At 37.9% G+C, this 19,477-nt stretch overlaps 1 protein-coding gene across 9 annotated transcripts in view; it reads left to right on the top strand.

Moving 5' to 3' along the window:
• Positions 1 to 15,755, top strand: part of LOC106956151 (neurexin-2-like) — a 133,729-nt gene extending 117,974 nt beyond the window's left edge. For 3 of the 9 annotated variants that reach the window (XM_015046783.1, XM_015046781.1, XM_015046779.1), the window contains 5 exons: positions 3,789 to 3,963; positions 6,898 to 6,987; positions 9,565 to 9,893; positions 11,691 to 11,775; positions 13,559 to 15,755. In XM_015046783.1, the coding sequence (XP_014902269.1) occupies positions 3,789 to 3,963; positions 6,898 to 6,987; positions 9,565 to 9,893; positions 11,691 to 11,775; positions 13,559 to 14,361 (1,482 nt within the window). In that variant the 3' untranslated portion in view covers positions 14,362 to 15,755. The remainder of the gene's footprint in view (positions 1 to 3,788; positions 3,964 to 6,897; positions 6,988 to 9,564; positions 9,894 to 11,690; positions 11,776 to 13,558) is intronic. The other 6 variants (XM_015046782.1, XM_015046780.1, XM_015046787.1 and 3 more) reach the window with 3 other exon arrangements.
• The last annotated feature ends 3,722 nt before the right edge of the window (positions 15,756 to 19,477 follow it).

Genomic DNA, 19,477 nt, shown 5'->3' with positions numbered 1-19,477 from the left:
ATTGTTGTTAGACCAAATATCACAAGCCGCTTCGCTGCTGTGTTGTTGTCAAGCCGGAAAGAAATCAAAGTAGAGGCAAATCTTTCTATGGAGCTGCAAGAGACCATCAACAGACTGTTTTGACCTAGGAGGTTTTAATTGCTTTGTCCAACATAAGGGTTAGATTAACCTTAGGTCACTCTGCCCTGTAGCTGTCTAATGACTACTCATCAGACGGCCTCATCAGTAGAGTAATTAAAGTCTAAGTAACCTTCTACAAAGCCTGTGGAATATAGAGAAACGTGCAGGACTGAACTTGAGAGATACTGTAAGAGTGATTAATAATGTATGTGAAAAGGTGATAACAGGGTTTCTAGTCGTGCATTTGTGAGACTTAGGTGTTCTTTACCGTGGGGTCTAACACTGTGATCTTTCCCACAGAGGATCAGTAACACTGACTTTAATTAGCTGACAGGTTTGTATGAACTAAGTGTGAGGGGTGAATATTTTGACAGTAGGGGTTCTCGTCTTCAGTCTGACTTGTGTGCGTTTGATTAGCTGGTGCTTTTGCATCATAAACCAACAATATTGACAACTGTGTTTCCCACTGTTAACGTTTATTCAAAATAATCTGTAAATAAACCAAAAACCTGGTAGTTAGATAACAGAAATGCTCACACTGTCGAAGTTTCAGCTCTTTAATTACTCAACCCTAGTTCGCCTTAAAAAATGTTATATTAGGTAGAGATTCGCATTAACACCTCTAAGCCTATTTTGACAGCAAGCATTTAATGTCTGGATCTTTTACAAAACATTCAAGATGGTGATGGCATTTGACTCAACTCACACTTGCAAGTTGGAAAACTCCAGGCTTTGCTTAGACTTGTAATCTGGGACTTGAGTTTTTATTTCATGTAATGAGGAATTAAACTAAGCTGGTATGTAAGCTGCAGTTCTGATATGCGATGCACTGATAGGCAAGGCATTTTATTTTACTGCGAATGGGTGTGATAGCCAGTGACATCCGAATTCTGCTCCTGCAGCTGCAGCTTCATAATATTAGCCATACTGATAGCTCTGCACATAAGTGATGGATTGAATGACTTCAGGGTTTGTTTGTTTTTGTTGTTTTTTTTCTGCAGAAAACTAAATTAACTTACTTAGGAGATTTGATTCTGTCACCTTGAAATATTTTTCTTACTTAGACTTCACAAATGTTTTAAAAAATAGATTTAGAACACAATAATTTAGCAGTCTTAAAATTTAGTATTTAAAATTTAGTAAGAATAACTTTGATTCAGAAATTGATATTAGAAAATGCTCATCTGTTCCTTATGTTTTTCTTGTATTAAATAGTGCATTTTTATGTTTGTATTTATAATTGATAGTAAACAGCAGCTCAAGTAAAATAATAACAGTTAACCTTCAGCGATTCAGTGCTATAGAGAAAAATAAATGGCCCACTTTTCAAAGGAAAACATTTATTTTAGTCATTAAAAAGTGAAGGACTGAAAGTGTTGAGACTCTTCATACTTGGAAAAAAAACGATTTATGTTCATATTTAGTCAATGGTAGAAAAACTAAATCATCCTATGTTATTTAATTCACAGTTTATCCCTGTGGTCACTACTGTGATGCTACAGAAAAAAAATGAAAAGCTTGTTATGAACCATTACAAGCACACAGTGTGGTTAATAAATCAAACACACATTTCACAAGAGAGTTTGCACATCTCTGAGGTCGTTCATGATCTTTGGTAGCAAGGATCTCCACCAACCAGCTTGCTGCTTCTAGTTCAGTCTTTGTGTAACTTAAATGCACCTCAAGTCTCAACCACAGTCCCCATCTTTACTGAGGAATAGTCTCCTTCAGTCACAAACTTTACATCATTAGAGAAACACTTAAGGTCTCTGAGAAGACCTCTAAATTTAAAACCGAATGTGTCTGCATAAATTATCATTTTTATATTTCAAAAGGCCTCATAATCATATGAGTGATTTTACATATGATTAGAGGTTGAGTTTGCAGCACCAATTTTACAGATTTTGCATCGCATAATAGCAGATGTCACTGAGGCTAAAAAAGAGAAGAAAAATTCTGTCTAGATTCTAGAAATTTTTTTGATGTTTTAGTCATTAATGCATTTTGGGGCGAAGGAACAATCTGTTATAATAAGTGGGACATGTCAGGAACTTTGTTTTTAAAAGAAAAGTTAAGCTCAGTCTCAGTCGCATAACGGCTCTGAGGCCTGCTGGGTTCATCATCCTAATGTGGCACGCAGGAGCAGCCGTATGCAGGGTTTCATTTCAGTAAAGCACCACTCAATGTCACTGTTTGTTTACCATCTTTCCTCAGGTTATGGGTGTACAGTCTGCTGGATTTAAGGTTTTTTAAATAAAAACTTCAGCGCTGTTTGTTCATAGTAAAGCTGAAACGAAAATAATTTGACACAAAAACAATTTTTTTATTGCATTCTTCTGTATTCTTTGTAGTTTCAGACATTGCTCAGGCAATGGTGAAGTAAAACTCTACCTTTGGTATGCCTGGCAATTTTTTTTTCTAATGTCCTCTACTACTACCACCATTCCTTGCATTTAGAAAGACTTTAAGGCAATAAGGCGAAAGTCAAAGAGGCACAGAAACCACACTGTTTGTTTTCCAATGTTTCTTATTAGCAGCACCCAAAGGCTGTAGATTAGGAAGCAGCTCTGACCTTTCGGGGAGGTTTGTTGGTCTGACTTGGGAGAGACTGAAAGGCATGAGAAGCTGGTCAACCAAAAGAGAAACAGCAGGATTCTGTCAAGACTGATCAAAATCAGGAAACCTGAGCCGACTCCAGAGGAGAACTTTCACTGAACCCTAAAGAAGCACATTGTTCAGATCTAAAAAGATAGAATATTTTGTTTGAACAATCGTTTTAGCTCATCTCTGTAGTTTCAATATGAAATGGCATGCATCTCAATTTAGAAAGTTGTATATAAAAATAAGATGAGTAATAAATATAGTCAAAGAATTACTTTTGAGGAAATAAATCAGCATGGGTAAAACTTCTTATGACAAGACTAGATGGTCCACAGTGCTTAATTAATGATGACAAGACAACAGTAGTGTATTTGGGATAAACAAGATTTTTATATATTTTTTTTCCTTTTTACAAAGACTTGTCAAAAATTATAAACTGCCTATAAAATAATTGTAATTTAAATAATCCAATCTGGATTTTACAAAGCCACATGTAAATTTTACATTTGGTTCAGACTAAACTGACCTGGATTGAACTGTTTTTGGAAGGTTATGATAAATCTAATCTTTGATCATCTATGTTTAGTTTAGAATTTAATGGTTCAGATTGGATCAATACATGTTTATTAGATTTTGAACTAGAACTAATAAAATAAAGTCCAGATTTCCAGGGATTAACAATCCTCATGCTAATTTCAGTGGCTAACGGCTAACGAGTCAAGGTATTCTCACAATGCTTAGAAACTGATGAAGTCTCTTTGGCCATCTTCCACAAGCCTTGGGTTTCCCTCAAACACAACCACTTAGCATCCAACTCCAAACCAGTACACCCTGGACAGCTCACCAGTACATCACAGGCCAATAAAAAATCAATTAAAAACCATGTCATTAGGAAGTAATCAAGTGAAATGCCAGTGGACCTTTACAGACAAAGTGACACTATTAGTAGGTATGAACAATGACGCTGATTTTGCAAGTGATTGTCACTGTCTTTGTTCTCTCTCATGGTAACTAACCGTACCCCTTGTTTTAGTCATTTCCCTTAATCCTTCACTGTCTTTTTCTGGCAGGATCAAGGGAAAGTGGGTGTCATCTTTAATGTGGGAACAGATGACATCACCATTGACGAGCCTGCCGCCATTGTAAATGATGGCAAGTACCATGTTGTGCGCTTCACACGCAGTGGTGGCAATGCCACTCTCCAGGTGGACAACCATCCAGTCATTGAGCGGTACCCACCAGGTAAGGGTAGCGAGACGGCATGTTAAGTAAACTGTGATTAACATGAGGAGCAGCATGGATTTTTTTTTCTCTCTCTCTGTAGGCTTCAGGGGATTGCAAGTGTCCACTGAAAGTAATTTTGTTTGTTGGCCAATTTTATTAATGCAACTGCTTCTGCAAAATATTAAATTTGTACACACACACATATAAAAGCTCAACTCATAAAATTCCAGGGTCGGAAAATGAATAAAAGTTTAGTTGATGTTTTTTTAAAAACGTACAACCACTCAAGGAGAAGTCAGTTCAAGTAATTTTCCAAGAACATTTGTAAGCATTTATTTACCAACATTTAAACTTCAGATCAAATAAGATATTATGCACTGAGCAAAACTAATCACAATAGCAACATAAACTATCAGGGCTATTCTACTATGTTATTGTCAGTGAAATGTTCATCAGAATGTAAAAGTACTGATGCAATCAGAGAGGAGGAACATAACACACAATAAGAAAAATCACTAACCTCCATAAATGTAAACTACACATAGAGCCACGTATGGCATAAAAACCCATAGATTATGTGATCATTGCTGCCTGTGCTTTAACCTGCTCTGAAGCAATCAAGTAATTAACATCATTCAGCACAGGTGCACAAGCTGGCAGAGCGAGAGGAAAGCAAGTCCCCTCTCTGCCTCCAGCTGGTGCTCAAAGCGCGCGCGCGTGCACACACACACACACACACATGCATGCACATTCACACACACACGCACTTTTGCCACAGTTGTGCCGAAATCAGAATTGTATAATATGGACGACCATGTGTGCACTTTTTTTATTCAGCTCCCACTCAGTAATCAGTGGGTTTTTAAACATTTGCAAAAGTAAATGATTGAAGTTCACCGGAGCAATCATAAAGGAGGGCTTTGTTTCTGTAAAAAGAGTGTGCAACATGTGCTGCAGGTGACAATTATGAACACTGTAAAGCATTTCTGGCTTTAAATTGAACATCATGAAGTAGTGATAAAATAAAGCATCAAAAATGCAGGTGTGTCTTATGACACACCAAAGGTTTAAAACATGTTCAGCTTTACTACCGACTCTCTGTTGAAACACATTCACACTGTCTCGTCTTCAGATGCTAACCTTGCTCTTGTGTTTTTCAGAGTAATTAATCTATTATACCATAATTTTTGTTGTAGATGTTATGTTTTGTGCTTGCATGTGTTACATAGAGAGCTAAAGTCATCTTCCTCTTCTGCTTATTGATTTTTTTAAAGCTAAAATGTATTTGGTGGCTCATCAGTATCCAAATACTGTAAAGTAAACAAACATACAATGGTGAGGTATTATTTTTTCATGTTTCATTGGTAATTCAGAATTTAATTAGAAGTTTTATATATTAAAGTGCTAACAGGACCTCTTAAGTCTGCCCAGTAAATCACTCACTTCATCATCCACTGTTTATCCGCAGTTATCCAATTGAAAATTTGTGACTTAATTTATTACATTTCATATCTTTGTAGCCCAAAGCTGCTACAGTTAAAAGCAGACTGAATTTAATATGAATTGGCTAAAATTGTGTTTAAATGATGCTGAAAAGTCAAAGTAATGAGATCCAGTAAAAGAAAATGTTGCATGTTAATTGACAAAGAACTCATACAATTAAAAATAAAAATAATATCTTGTAGGTAAAGTCAAAATGTATGATGATAAGACTGAAGCAACGCTGTAGCGTGTGATTAGCAACCAGATGTGTTGAGGTAACCTCAGACTGATTCTTCTTAGGTTTTTATTGGCTGATGAAGTCAGAGCAATTCATGACGAAACCTGCTTCTGGGTCATTAATAAAGTCAGAGCCGACACAGGTGGAGGACAGGTGTTTCAGGTTGATGATGGACTGGAGATAACATTTCCAAACATAATGATAACTCCAGGAAAATGATCTGTTTTGTAGTGGCTAAGGAAGAAGTCTGTTTAATCATTGCATCACTGTCGTCCTTCAAATCAACAAAGGCCTTAAAGCATGATGAAGAATGAGCTCTACCTGTTCACTTACCTCATCTTATATGGATCCAGATGAGAGAGTCATATCAAACTTGGCAGCTCTTTGAACAGTAGGGGTGCCCAGCTCAAGAGCATCCCTACTACTTACATTAATTTTGAGAACAACGGAGTCAGTTGGGAACTAATAATGTTGCTTGTTGTTATTTTTTTTAATTAGTTTTTTTTTTTCTTCCTTCCTTTTTTTCCTCTGTTAAACTTGCTGTAGCATTAATTGCCCTTTGGTACTTGAATAAACCTTAAACTAAAATTGATCTACTAACTTTTACCACTTAACTTGCCTTGGAGAAAGATGAAACATCCTTGTATAACGTGCAAATTTGAATTCAATAACGTTTTAAATTGACTCTAAGTGTTCCTATAATTAAGTAATAAAAAAAATACTGACAGTTCCTGATAACGGTGCATGCAATGTACATATATTGTGTAACAGAAGATGCCTGAGACTTTAGCTCTCTATACTAACTGGGGTTTCAATCTTGGTTCTGCAGTCTAATGCCTAATTGCATGGGGTTTTCTGACTGGCTTTGTTTGAATCATTAAGCTGTTATGTATTTCTTGTGTCTGCCTAAATTAACCTGTATTTGCATAAAATGATTTTGTTGTAATTGATCTCTGATGTAAGATTATGCTTTGCTTAAATAAATAGATAAATCACACTAACTAGTGTAGTGAATTATAAATAGCCTAAACATTTCTCTAATTAGCATTTTAAGAATGTAACTCACAATAACTAGATGGCTCTAAGTAAAGCATTCCTTTGTTTTAACTCACAGCTGGATGGAAAACTGCCAACTTGTTAACCCTGTTAGACCTTAGGACGTTGTTGCTAACCTTGTGATCTTTCAGCTTGCAGACTTTAACCTTTAACCTGTCTCTCCAAATTCTTTGAAGGACACTATGATAATGAACGACTGGCTATTGCTAGACAAAGAATCCCGTACAGACTTGGTCGGGTAGTTGACGAGTGGATAAACGATAAAGGTAAAAATTATTAGATGAATTAACCCTAGAAATAACCACTAAATAACCTTCCCCCATAAGAGGTGCAGCGCCAGGACACAAGGATGAGAGGGATCTAGTTAGCCTCATTCAAATTTCCACTTGAATTTGAACTTCTATTGGCAGTGAATTTGGATGGCCTCCATTTCCCTAAAATAAATTTTGAAGCGTAACACTATATCAGTTTTGTTATTTATTTTGTATCCTTACACCTTGTGGAGATGCTGCACCTTAAACATTTTAAAATAGATTAATCAAAGCTCATAACCCTTGTCTAACCTCCATTCATCCCTGTTAACCAGTGTGTATAAATAGATGCTGTGTCTAATTATTAAACATAAAACATCATTAAAATGTTGTATAACCTTTTCGGTAACCCCAAGTGAAACTAACCTGTGATATAAATGTCTTTCATAACACCTAAATATTTTAAACCCTAACTTCTGGATGTGATCACACAGATGAATTTGCTCTCCCTTTACTTTTTCCCTGTGACCTTTTATTTCCTCATATTGTTCTGCAGTCACACTAAACTCCCACGCTAAGTATATTTTACCACAACACAGCAGACCTGACAGGCTGTTTAAATACAGCAGTTCACTGTTTGCAGCCATTAGCTTTGCTAATAAGTATTCTCCTGAGTTAGGCCCATTACTGCAGTCCTGTGATGTAACTGCTTATCAGTGAGGCTGCTGACAATGTTGCAGTGGGCTATCATTGCCCCTCTCAGGGGGTGGACACAGCTGGATGTGTTGAAATCCCTAGCAAAGCATGTTTTAAAGACCTAATGGCTGAACGGGTCGGTGGGAGGAGAAGTCAGCTTCACATAGTAAGAAGCTTAACAGTCGGGAGATTTAAATTCTTTAAAAAATGAATAAAAAATGGACACGGCGTACAGTGTTGTGAAAAAGTATTTGCCCCTTACAAATTTCTGTTTTGCTTACTCATTTTGTCACACTGAAGTGTTTCAGATTACCAACCTAATTTTAACATCACACAAAGATAACAAAGATAAGAGCATTAAAAAAAAAACACTTTTAAAAAGCTATCCAATCCAACCAGGCATCGTGTGAAAAAATAAGCTGCACCACGTTCACATTCAAGCATAATGTCGTATAGAATGAAGAAATTAGTTAAATGGTGCCTGCCTAATATCATGAAGCAGGCTACACTGTCATAATAAATTATAAATTTTACCCTAATCTAAAGTACTTCAAAAACAGACGAACAAAGTAATTGACATCTATTAGTCTGGAAAGAGTTACACAGACATTTCAAAGGTTTTGGACTCTAGCAAACCACCCAATGCCATTATTATCCAAAAAAAAAAAAAAGGAGAAAAGATGGAACAGTGGAAAACCTCCTAACAAGATTACTTCAAGAGCTCATTGATGACTTAATCAGAGGGTTTCAGATTAAGCACAGAGCTTACAGACCACTGCAGACCTCTCTTAGCTCAGCTAAGGTCAGTGCTCAATAATAGAGACTTGGTAAAAAAGAGCTCCAAGGTCAAAGCCACTGCTGACCAAGAAGGAGACAAAGGCTGTTTCACATTTGCCATAAACAACCTACTGATCCTCACAACCTTTGTGAAAATGTTCTCTGGGCCAACAAGAAAAAAGCAGGAAGGAGTGTCTTCTGTTAAATTTTCAGAAAAGGAGAATAATTTAGAATAAATTAAAGAAAAGAGAATAAAGAGAATAATGCAGTCAAACATGGTGGTGGTAGAGTGACGGTCTGGGTCTGCTTTATTTCCAAGTCAGGACTTTGGTGTCTTGCTATAATTAATTAATTCATTAATTCTCCTCTTTTGTAGAAAATCCTGAAATCCTGAAGGACAATGTCCAGCTCATGCCAGACTTAATGAGGTTGAGTTTCTGTGGCGTGACTTTAACGAAGCCGTTCATGTTTAAAAACCCTGCAGTGTTGCTGAATTGAAGCAATTCTCAATCCACAAATAGTGGGATAGAATTTCTCTATAATGATGGAAAAAAAAACATTAACAGCTATCACTTGGTGGGAGCGTTTGCCAGAAATTCACAAGAAGTCATTAGGTTAGAGGGGGTTTTCCTATAAATAGAAACACCTTAATTGGAAACCGTATGATTTTCTTTGTCTGATATTACGATTTGTTTGATGTTCTGAAACATACAAAATAATTATGAAGAGTAAAACGAAATATCTAAGGGGGAAATACTTTTTACAGAGCTGCACGCAAAATTTATTCTAAAGCTAAGAGATTAATAATGGCATTAGTCGTTTTTCCCACAGAGTTCAGTTAAAATGTTTAAACACGTCCAAAATGACACCTAAACAAGTTTTAATCCTCTTGCACCAACTGTGAAATCAAAGTCTTAAGCTTTTCCTTCTAAAGTTAACATCTAAATAAACCTTTTTAAAACTGTATTAATCTTTATAATCCTTAAAGCTCACCTGGTTCAAATGCTTTACCAGTAAAAAAAAAAAAAAAAAGAAAAAGAAAAAGAAAGTTCTCTGACTTTGTCATGTCTGCTTTCTTTTTCCTGCCTTTTCTTTGTCCGTGTTTCTGTCTGACATCAGGGAGACAGCTGACCATCTTTAACAGCCAGGCGGCCATTAAAATTGGCGGCTACGACAAAGGTCGGCCCTTCCAGGGTCAGATTTCGGGGCTGTACTACAACGGCCTCCAGGTGCTCAAACTGGCTGCAGAAAACGACCCGAGCGTTCAGGTGGAAGGGAACCTGCGCCTGGTCGGAGACTCGCTCTCCGCGTTGACTACGGACACCACCTCTGTGACACCGCTGGCCGTGTCCGACATGTCCACCACAATTATGGAAACCACAACCACCATGGCTACTACCACCACCCGCCGGCAGCGGTCTCCCAGCTTGAGGGAGAGCATCTCAAAGGTTGGGCAGCTTAAGTGAAAACAAGCTGAAGACTGATTTTTGAGAAAAGGAACTTAATTGGCCTCTGAATTAGATATTTATGGTTAAACTTGTTTCAAAAAAAGGCTCACCTAATTTAATATTGTTGTCTGTGTCGATTTGATTTACTTTTACAGTTGCTAGTTGCTTTTTACTTTGAATTTGTATTTGTTTTTTTTGTTTTTTACCTTCACCCCAGTCCAGTTTGAACACACTTCCCTGCTAACCAACGCATCATGTTTTGTTGACACATTTTTAAAAACAAAAAACAAACAATAAATCGTTGTGTGTACGGTTGTTAAATGTTGCAGCTATTTCCACAGCCGACCAAAAGCAGGGCTTCTCAATAGTAATATAAAGATCTACATCCTTGTGCTCTTAGTCGGAGGCGCCTTTTTCATGCATTATTGATGCACATGCATTGAAATGTAAAAGAAAGAACAGTGCACAGAGAAGATCAAAAGTTATAAATTCAAGTCTGAGAACGAGCCTCGTGTTCAAAAAGTCAACACTAAGTAAAAACCTTTAAAAGTAGACATCAGGTTTCAGGATCTCTCCAGCTCCAATAAAAGCGCACGATCACACGAGCAACGGGAAATCAGATGATAGATTAGGCTCCTTGGTTCCTACACTTGGAAAGGCCATGACATTTTAGAACAGTGAACCTTGGCTTCTTACATTTGAAAACGTCCTTGGTGAGACCAAAAAACATTTGTGCTTTTGTTCGATTTTTCCCTGAAGACAAACATATTAAAGATGTACTTATGAATTATTAATACCAAAAAAAATATATGCGATGCCAAAAAATATTCCACATGCTTATTATGTGGTTGTACAAATTAAACCTAAAACTATTTTAAACTGTCTTTTTAACTGACTTATTTAATATTATGAACTAGACCAAAAATAGTCCAGATTTTATTTTTTTAAAAAGAGCAAAATAACCATTGATTATTTTTAGCATCCAGCGTATGCGGTCACATTTTCTTACAGTAATTATGATGTATCAAAACTGAGTCACCCACTACCAATATGCACTTGTTTTGCGATCAGTCTGCATGATTTAGTGTATTTTTTCGGAGCCCTTTTGCCACCCCTGATTGGATGGCACCCTGGGTGGCAAGCCATATCACACATATCAGAAACTGCCACTGCTTCCATGACCAAACCCCTGTGCAAAAGAACTTTGTTGAACAGAAATGGAAATGACACTGCCTTGCTTCTAATCAATGGGAAGATGTGGTTAGAGGTGAAAAGTTAAAAGATTTCTACATAAAAACATCCATTGATGTCTATGGATGGAGTTAATCAGATGGGCCAAATAAAAAAAATGTCTTGTAAGTACAGTCAGTGTATCAAAAGGACAGTCCTCCTGCTTCTTAACTTGAAGCAGCATGTTTTTGTGGAAATTTATGCAAGATTAATTGCTTACAAAACAAACCTGTTCACAATAAAATAGAAAGTATTAAAAGGCATTTAGCCTACAGGTAATCTATCAGTGATGTTTATTCTTTGTTTGCACACAGTGCATGAAAACTGCCACAGGGGTTAAAGGATAAAGAGCAGCTGCATATGTGCTCGTTTTGAACATGCGCTCTTACCGGAGTTGCTCCAAGCAAAAGAGCACTAAAAACACTTCTGTGGTATAGCTCTGTGCAGAGCAGATATTCCTTAAATAGAACAGTCGGCAAGAAAAAAAGCAGCTGGAAAAAAAAATCTAGCTAGAAATGTGTTAATTGTTCATTCACTCTGTTTTTTTTTTTTTGTTGTTTTTTTCAGCCTCAGAGCTCTGACGATATTCTGGTGGCATCGGCTGAGTGTCCGAGTGACGATGAGGATCTGGAAGAGTGTGAGCCTGGAACAGGTGGGTAGCTTATGGGAAAACCAGAAAAACATCGTGTTGGGCTGCTCCTCGACTCCTGCGCAGGATTGTTAACGCACAAAGTGTTCTGGTTTCATTGTTGTTTTCCACAACAGTTGAATTCTTTCTTCGTGTTTCCGCTCCTCTTTCCACCACTTGCTCGAACAGCTGTCCTCATTTCGATTGTCACTAAAGCCTCATCTAATTTTTACCCATCATATACCCATCTGCAAATCACTCAGTCGGACTGAATTAATGAAAATGAGTGTGGAAAATTAAGAGCATGCCAGAGTAATTAAGATAGGATGACAGTAGATCAGGTTTGTGACAGCTACAAGCTTTGAAACTCAAGAACGAGTCTGACCTTATTATGGGTGCCTCCATTATTAATATGACCTTATCAGAATTGTTTGTTGCTGGCTGGCTCTGCAACATGTGACTTAAATGATAATGATGAAAGGGAATGGAGTCACCATAAATATCCGTACAACTCTGTAGATAGATAGATAGATAGATAGATAGATAGATAGATAGATAGATAGATAGATAGATAGATAGATAGATAGATAGATAGATAGATATTCAACGTCTGAGATATGTTTGTGCTTCGTTCAAATAATATGTTTCCTCTCTTGTCATTCCTGAATTTCTGCCCACCGATGTGCACACAGCAGCACGGCCATTTAATTTTTTGCACTTTCATCCATTTGTCACGTGCCTTTCATTGAGCTTTCACCCTCTTAGGGGTCCTTGCGTGTTTGTGTTTGTGTTTGCATGTGTCCCTATTAAGCTTTTGTTGCGTTTTGGTTACCGTATGTCTGTGTGTTACTGAGGATTTCTCTTTTGCATTCCCAGGCATTTACGAATCACACCTCTAAGAGTGTTATATGCAATGTCTTGCAAAAGCATCTTTAACATCTTTAGTATAAAAATCCTAGAGATGTCTTTGTGGGACGTTCCTTCACTGCAAATATTTTGGGGTGTGTCTCTATTAGCTTTGCAGGTCTAGACACTGAAGATTTTGCCCGTTCTTTCTCTAAAAGGGCTCAACTTCAGTAAGCGTAAACAGCTCAAAGAGCGGCTGTATTTACTCTGAGAAATGCAGCCGCTGTGTGTCATTAAGGATTTCTCTCTGAGAATACATTACAACTTGCCAAACAGGTGATTTTTAAAGTACAGATGATTAGGGCCACTGAAATCTTGTTTTTTTTCCATCAGAATTCTGTGAAAAAAGTTTGATTTGTGACTTTTTTTTACAGGATTTTGACTTGAATATAGATGGTCAACTGGAAGCAACCAGATTCAATGACAAAGATGTGAGTTGTGCAGGAGGAGAACTAATTTTGTGGAGGAATATGTCTGGTTCCTCCAGGTTGAATGGGTCCTGGAAGATGCCATTTTGTTTTTATTGTTGTTTTTTTTGTTTTTTTTCAGTGGCCTTAATCTTTTTCTGTGCTGAAAGCAATTGTTTCAACTAGATTTTATTTTGAAGGATTAGAGTAAAATGGGGGAGGGTGTGTATAAATGCACACCAAACTCTACAGAAAAACTTAAATATTTATCCTCCCCGATCACAAATATGAGCCACTTTGTTTTGGTCTGTCGTAAATTCCCAATAAAACACAATGAACTTTGTAGTTATTCAAGGAGCATCAATACTTTTGCAAGGCAATGCAATATAATAATATCACTGACATTAGCATATATGCCAGAAAATATTCTGTTGAACTGTTTAGTCAGACAAGTTCTAATTTGGGATACCTTACTTTTTCTCTTTCCTTTCTAGGAGGTGAATTAGTGTTGCCTATTATAACAGTGGATTCCCTTGAGCCCCCCTCTATCGCCACTCGTTACCCTGTAATCCCTCCTCCCCCAACCCTCCTCTCCCCTCTTGAAACCACCAAAGAATCCCTGATCCTCCCCCCTCATCCCTCCTGCCCCCCGGACCAGGAGGACTGCGGTGACCCTGTGGAAGTCTCGGCCTTCGGCTCGGGGGAGATGACGGAATCCGATGATGAGGACTTTTACAATAATAACTCCCCCATGGTCACTGACAGGACAGTCCTTCCTCCACCTCCCGCTGTCGGTGAGGGTGGAGTTAAGAAATCCCGCCCCTTACCTCCTTTTGTTCCCACAACCAATCCTGACCAGCTCCACATTCCCGCAGGCAAAATGAACACCCGCGACCAGGTGCTCCTGCCCCCTGCTCCTCCATCCTCCCGTAACACACCAGGACTAACGTACCCCCCCAATTTTCCCCATGTGCCCACAGCCAATCCCACAGCCTCTGATGAAAAGAACCAACCAGGCGCCGTAGAAGTCATCAGGGAGTCCAGTAGCACCACAGGGATGGTGGTCGGCATCGTGGCCGCTGCTGCTCTCTGCATCCTCATCCTCCTCTATGCCATGTACAAGTACCGCAACCGGGATGAAGGCTCCTACCCAGCAGACCAGGGTCACACTTTTGCCAACAATTCCACCGTGGAGGGCAACGGAGCAGTGGTTAAAGACAAAAGCACAGCCACCGCCTCTGTGGCAAAGGCCATCACAAAGGGCAAAAAGAACAAAGACAAGGAATACTATGTCTGAAAGAGAAGGAGAATAGGCAACTGTGGACTGAGACTGGAGGATGAGAGAGGATGCTGTTTTCCTTTTTGGTTTTTTTGGTTTTGTTTTTTGCAACCTGAATCCATCAGGTATCTGAAAAACTTCCCAGACCGCAAGGAAACATTCACTCGAAGCGAATAGATATTGGTTTCCCTACAGTCAAGGATGCCCAGTTCCCCAGCAGTGCTATATTCCCCGTCAATGACACAAGATCTAACGCATCATCTGTCTCAAAATGGACACTCTGTATTCACCATCTCTTTGTTGGTGTACAATTTTTATTTCATGTTTTTAACTTAGCTAGAAAAGAGAGCATCCACTTAGGCTTTGTACATAGCATGGATATGGTACTGTGAAGAAAGTGCTGAGAACATCCAGTTTCTTTGGACTTCTTTATAATTCTCTATCCTGAGTCTCAATGTCCCCATTATGATACATGAGGCAGAACAGGCCAGTTATTGAATTTTTATGGTATATGAGCAGCAAGCGCCCCGGCAGTCATCCCGAGCGCACTCAAAGAGAAAGCCCTTTTCACTTGGAGAAGACATCACATCGGCAGCCTTCGTGTTATGTTACGTGTTTCTTTTTTTTTAACTACCCCGATCGCTCTGCGTACGTCCGTCCTCATGAGATGGGATTATTTTCACTGATGGATAATTGTACTGTAAATGAGCCAGGACATCTAGCTCCGTCTAGAAGTGGTCATGAAATCACTATCCATACCTCTACACAACAGTCCTCGAATGTTTCAGTCGGATGAATCTGAGGAATTGTGTGATATAATGAAGGGATAATTGTGAACATGTGAAGGTATTCCTCTACAAGCGCTGCTTGTGTGTACTGTACATATAGAGGTTAGCAGCCTGGCCAGGATGTGATCAAGGCGAACACATCCAGGATTGTTGGTCCAGCACCCACCATCGATTTCATCACCACATCCAAACTGTTGCAGTTCGATGGAGCTTTGAGAAGCGCAGAATCCCACGTTTGAAGAGCGTTTTGGAGAAAGGCCGGCTCACTAACAACCTTTTATTTCCCCTATGCTGTCATTGGGAATTTAAAAAGCACACTGAAAATGGAAGCATAGCTCTGAGACATAAGATGATCCTTGTAAAGCAGCCAAAAGTATTGATTTTTTTCTATCAGTTATCCAAAAGACTATTCTGTGGGATGAATTATTAAATTTGTGAACTGTAATATTTCTCTGATATTTCGATGTATCTTGTTACCACTCTTCTTAACACACCACATTTTAGATTGCTTTCTACTTTAATCCGGACAAAAAAAAATAATAAAAGAAGCACACTCTCTCCTCTGATAGCTGCAAATATCTCATTGTTTCTTTCCCATTGTTTGCCATTCAGGTTATGCAGAGGAAACAGAAGGATGGAACCAATCAATGTTTTATTTTGTTGTGCTTTTTATATGTGCTGAATCTCAGTGAATCTGATGATAACTTTTTGTTTTCAATTATCTGCTCATGCTGTGTGATTTCTCTTTTTTTATGAAAGTGCCATTTAATGTGAGCTGCTCGGCGCTCAGAAAATATACCATTCCTCACTCATTGCTATTGTATAGTGTTCATGTGAAATGGATCTTAATATGTGTACAGAACGTGGATAAAGATGAAAATACACTTGATTATATACTTTGTACACACCTGTGTCATGTGATGCTTCTCTGTGACTTAAAACTGTTTGCTGACATTGCAGCTGATTCAGTTCATAAAATGAAATTCATATTATGATTACTACCAGTTAACTTAAACCCAAAATTCACTTTTTCAAAAATGTTAGAGAAATGTTAGTCCAGTTGACCGTACGCCAATGTGCTGCATCATATTTATTGTCAGTTTTCTCCAAATTTTTGAAATTTTTTTTGTACTTTATTTTTCCACTTTAGCTTTTAGTTATAATATGCCTCCTATTATACCTGCATACAGCCAACTTCTACAGCAATTACTTTTTGTAGGTTACTCTCCTTTGTCAGCAGGAAAATTGTCGTCTATGTTCAACAACACATTGCAGCAATAATCCAGCTTCTCAGAAGATGCAGAGACAGAAACATCAAGAACGTGGATACATGGAACGTGGATACATGGAACATGAGAAGCTTAAGAAATACCAAGGTCTCAAAAAGAAAGTATAGAAGTTGTAACTCGAGGCTGTTACCCCAACACAATGAGAGTGACTTCTTTAGATCACTTCTTCTTTAGCCAGCATCACACCAAAATTTCAGAAATGTTTCCTACACCTTGTTAAATACTTGTCACAAAGAATTCAAGCAACTCTGAAACCAAATGGTGGCACAAACCTTGTACTAATAAGATGGATCAAGTATAGTAGGCTGCAAATACATTTTTAAGGTGAACAATGAGGGTAGTGTCATGGGCAACATTTATGCAAGAACCAATGCAAGTGATCTTACATTAGGAGATGAATATCCTTTGTATTTAACGTAACTGTTTCGTTTTGTAATTACTATTTAATGCTACTGCAGATTAAATACGTACTGATTTAATCTGCAAGGGACACACTATGCAAACAAGAAAAGTTAGCACGTTAACATGAAGAAGCAGCTTTTTATACAAATCACAGTTCAAGAAAAGTGTGCATTACACTTAAGTTTCATCATCATCTTTGCTCTTTCCCGGTCTCTCTTCTTTGGAGGCAGCATAATTCTGTAGGGACAGTAACGCCCGCATATCAAACATTCATCATGGAACAAAAGATTTTTTTTTATTTTTTTTTTATTTTTTTTTTTTTTTGTTGAAACAGAATGTCTTTATCTTGATTTGTCTAATTTAACCCTATTAAGTCTAAATATGACAAAGCCTTAAGCCAGCTGACTCCTTTGTCTGGGATGATGAATCACTGCACAATGTGATAGAATCAGGACTCAATCATGTTTCCACAACTATGAAGACGACCCAGATGGCCAATTCTTTCAGGGTGATAGAGGAGAAGCGCAACACATTACACTCCGTTTAACTGAGCCAGTTCATGAATAGCTGCTAGATTTGTTCAGGTTTGGGCAGCATGAATGGCACCCCATGGATTTAACTACATTTGAGCTTGTAGAGCGCCATAAGTCTGTTTCTTGTTCAAGCACCTTCATCCAATGTGCTTGGTTCTACTCTGGGGAGTGATTTGAATCATAATTGGATCAATGTTATTTCCTTGGACCTCAGGAAAAGCCATTTTTGTTACCTTGGGACTTTATATTAGAGCAGCCAACACAACCATCTGCCATACCAGCACATAGTCATTTCATAATTTCAGGTTACTAAGTATAGAGGAAGATCTGTAAAGAGCATCCAAGTAAAGAGGAAAACAACAATTTATAAAATGAACAAAATAAAAAAAAAAAAACTGTGGTCATTTACCTTCTGTGAAATCCCTGGAGAACTGCTCTAATGAAATCATGAATAGATTGTTCCCTGATTAAATAATAATTTCTAATAATAATAAGACAAATAGAATAATACTGACACTGGCATGTTGCTAATTAGGTGACAAATTAAATCTAAAATTGGCTTACTTGATTTAGCATAAAATTTGGCCAGCAGCTTTATGTTATAATGTAATTGTGAACTTTAGTAAACTAATGAAAACAACTTAGATGTCAGAGGATGTCAGGACATCACTGCATGACAGTAAATACATTTTCATTAATAGTTAGAAATTAAAAGTACCCACTAACAGTCTAATTATAAATTTACCCAACATAATAAGAATACAGTTTTGTTTTTCTTACTTAAATTTCAAACATTGGATTATTTTTTTTACAAGTCTGGCATATGGAGCTAATTTAGGTTCAAATGTTTTGTTTAGTTTTTCAAATTAACAAGCCATTTTTGGCTTAATTAGAGTCTACCGTGCTGGCAGGCTCTTCCGGGTAACCACTGGACTGCACTGCACTGCAGTTCATAATAATTTAGTTGCAAGTGGAATAAATGAAAAAAATGAATTATAGTAATGGATGAATCCATAGGAAAGAATTACTTTCCAGTCAGGAGAGATGCTGGCTTATTGGTTGCTTCATTAAATTGCATGATATTAAATAGCTAAGGAGGCAAATTGAGATTTCTAAATGCCTCTGGCCGCATATAATCTTTACAGTAGGAATAAGAAGCTTGCATACTAAGTGAGTCATAAATAAAGCCATGGCAAAAGTAAAATATGTCCTCATACGTAATACTTTTGATGAAAATAGCATGGCCTCTCAATGTCTGAGGAAGAACTGCATTCTGTTGTATGCTCCATACTTGTGTAGTTGGACCCCCCCCTGCTGAGATGAAGAGGAACTGTCCACTGTGCACACATTTCTTTCTAGGACTGAGGCAATAGCTGCCTGCTTTAAAGCAGCCATCAATTTTCCAAAGGTTTATCACTAAAGACAAGAATTTAGAACGGCTGTTTTCCAAGCCAGCGGGGGTCACTTGTCCCGTCAGTCCCTTTGCGCTGAGACGGAAAGGAATAGTCCTTCAGGCTGCAGAGGTGTGGTGTCACTGCAGGTCTGGTGCAGGTGAGGACTGATCCATGGTGACAGAAGGTATCAAACTGGGATAGCTAAAGGACACAATAAGCCACTCCTGAGAATTGTAGAGATGTCATGAGGTTAATTCGACAAAACGGCTCCAGCAGCAAAAGCAGATTACAGCTGTCTGACCAAACACTGGTCCTGCAAGATAGTTTTTTTTAAAAGTGATTTAGGATTATTTTTCCTATATTTTCCAAGATATAAGTATATATGAGTATATATGCGTGTTGCAAATGCATGTGCAATGCATTGCAAAAATATTCAAACTCCTTAAACCTTTCCAGATTGTATCAAATAATGTATTTCAGAGGGATTTAAAAAAAAAAGACCAATTTGAAGTAACATAATTGAGATCCACATTTGCAGGTAGGACAATCTGTTGACTGGACAGCTTTTGATCAAGCACTTCACGGATCAGGACAGTAAGGAAGACTCCTAATAAGAGCTAAGTAGTCCTAAACTTTACCAAAAAACAATGTAGAGACACAGCAAACATGTGGAAGATGAAAGTGATCAGGTCAGACAGCCTTCAAAATCTAACTTTTTTTTTTTTTTT

This window comes from Poecilia latipinna, unplaced genomic scaffold (genome assembly GCF_001443285.1).
Source record: "Poecilia latipinna isolate Pla-1442-1.1 unplaced genomic scaffold, P_latipinna-1.0 Scaffold792, whole genome shotgun sequence".
NCBI classification, from domain to species: Eukaryota; Metazoa; Chordata; class Actinopteri; order Cyprinodontiformes; family Poeciliidae; genus Poecilia; species Poecilia latipinna.
The sequence above is the reverse complement of the archived record's forward strand: the minus strand, read 5'-3'. Positions and strand labels throughout refer to the sequence as shown.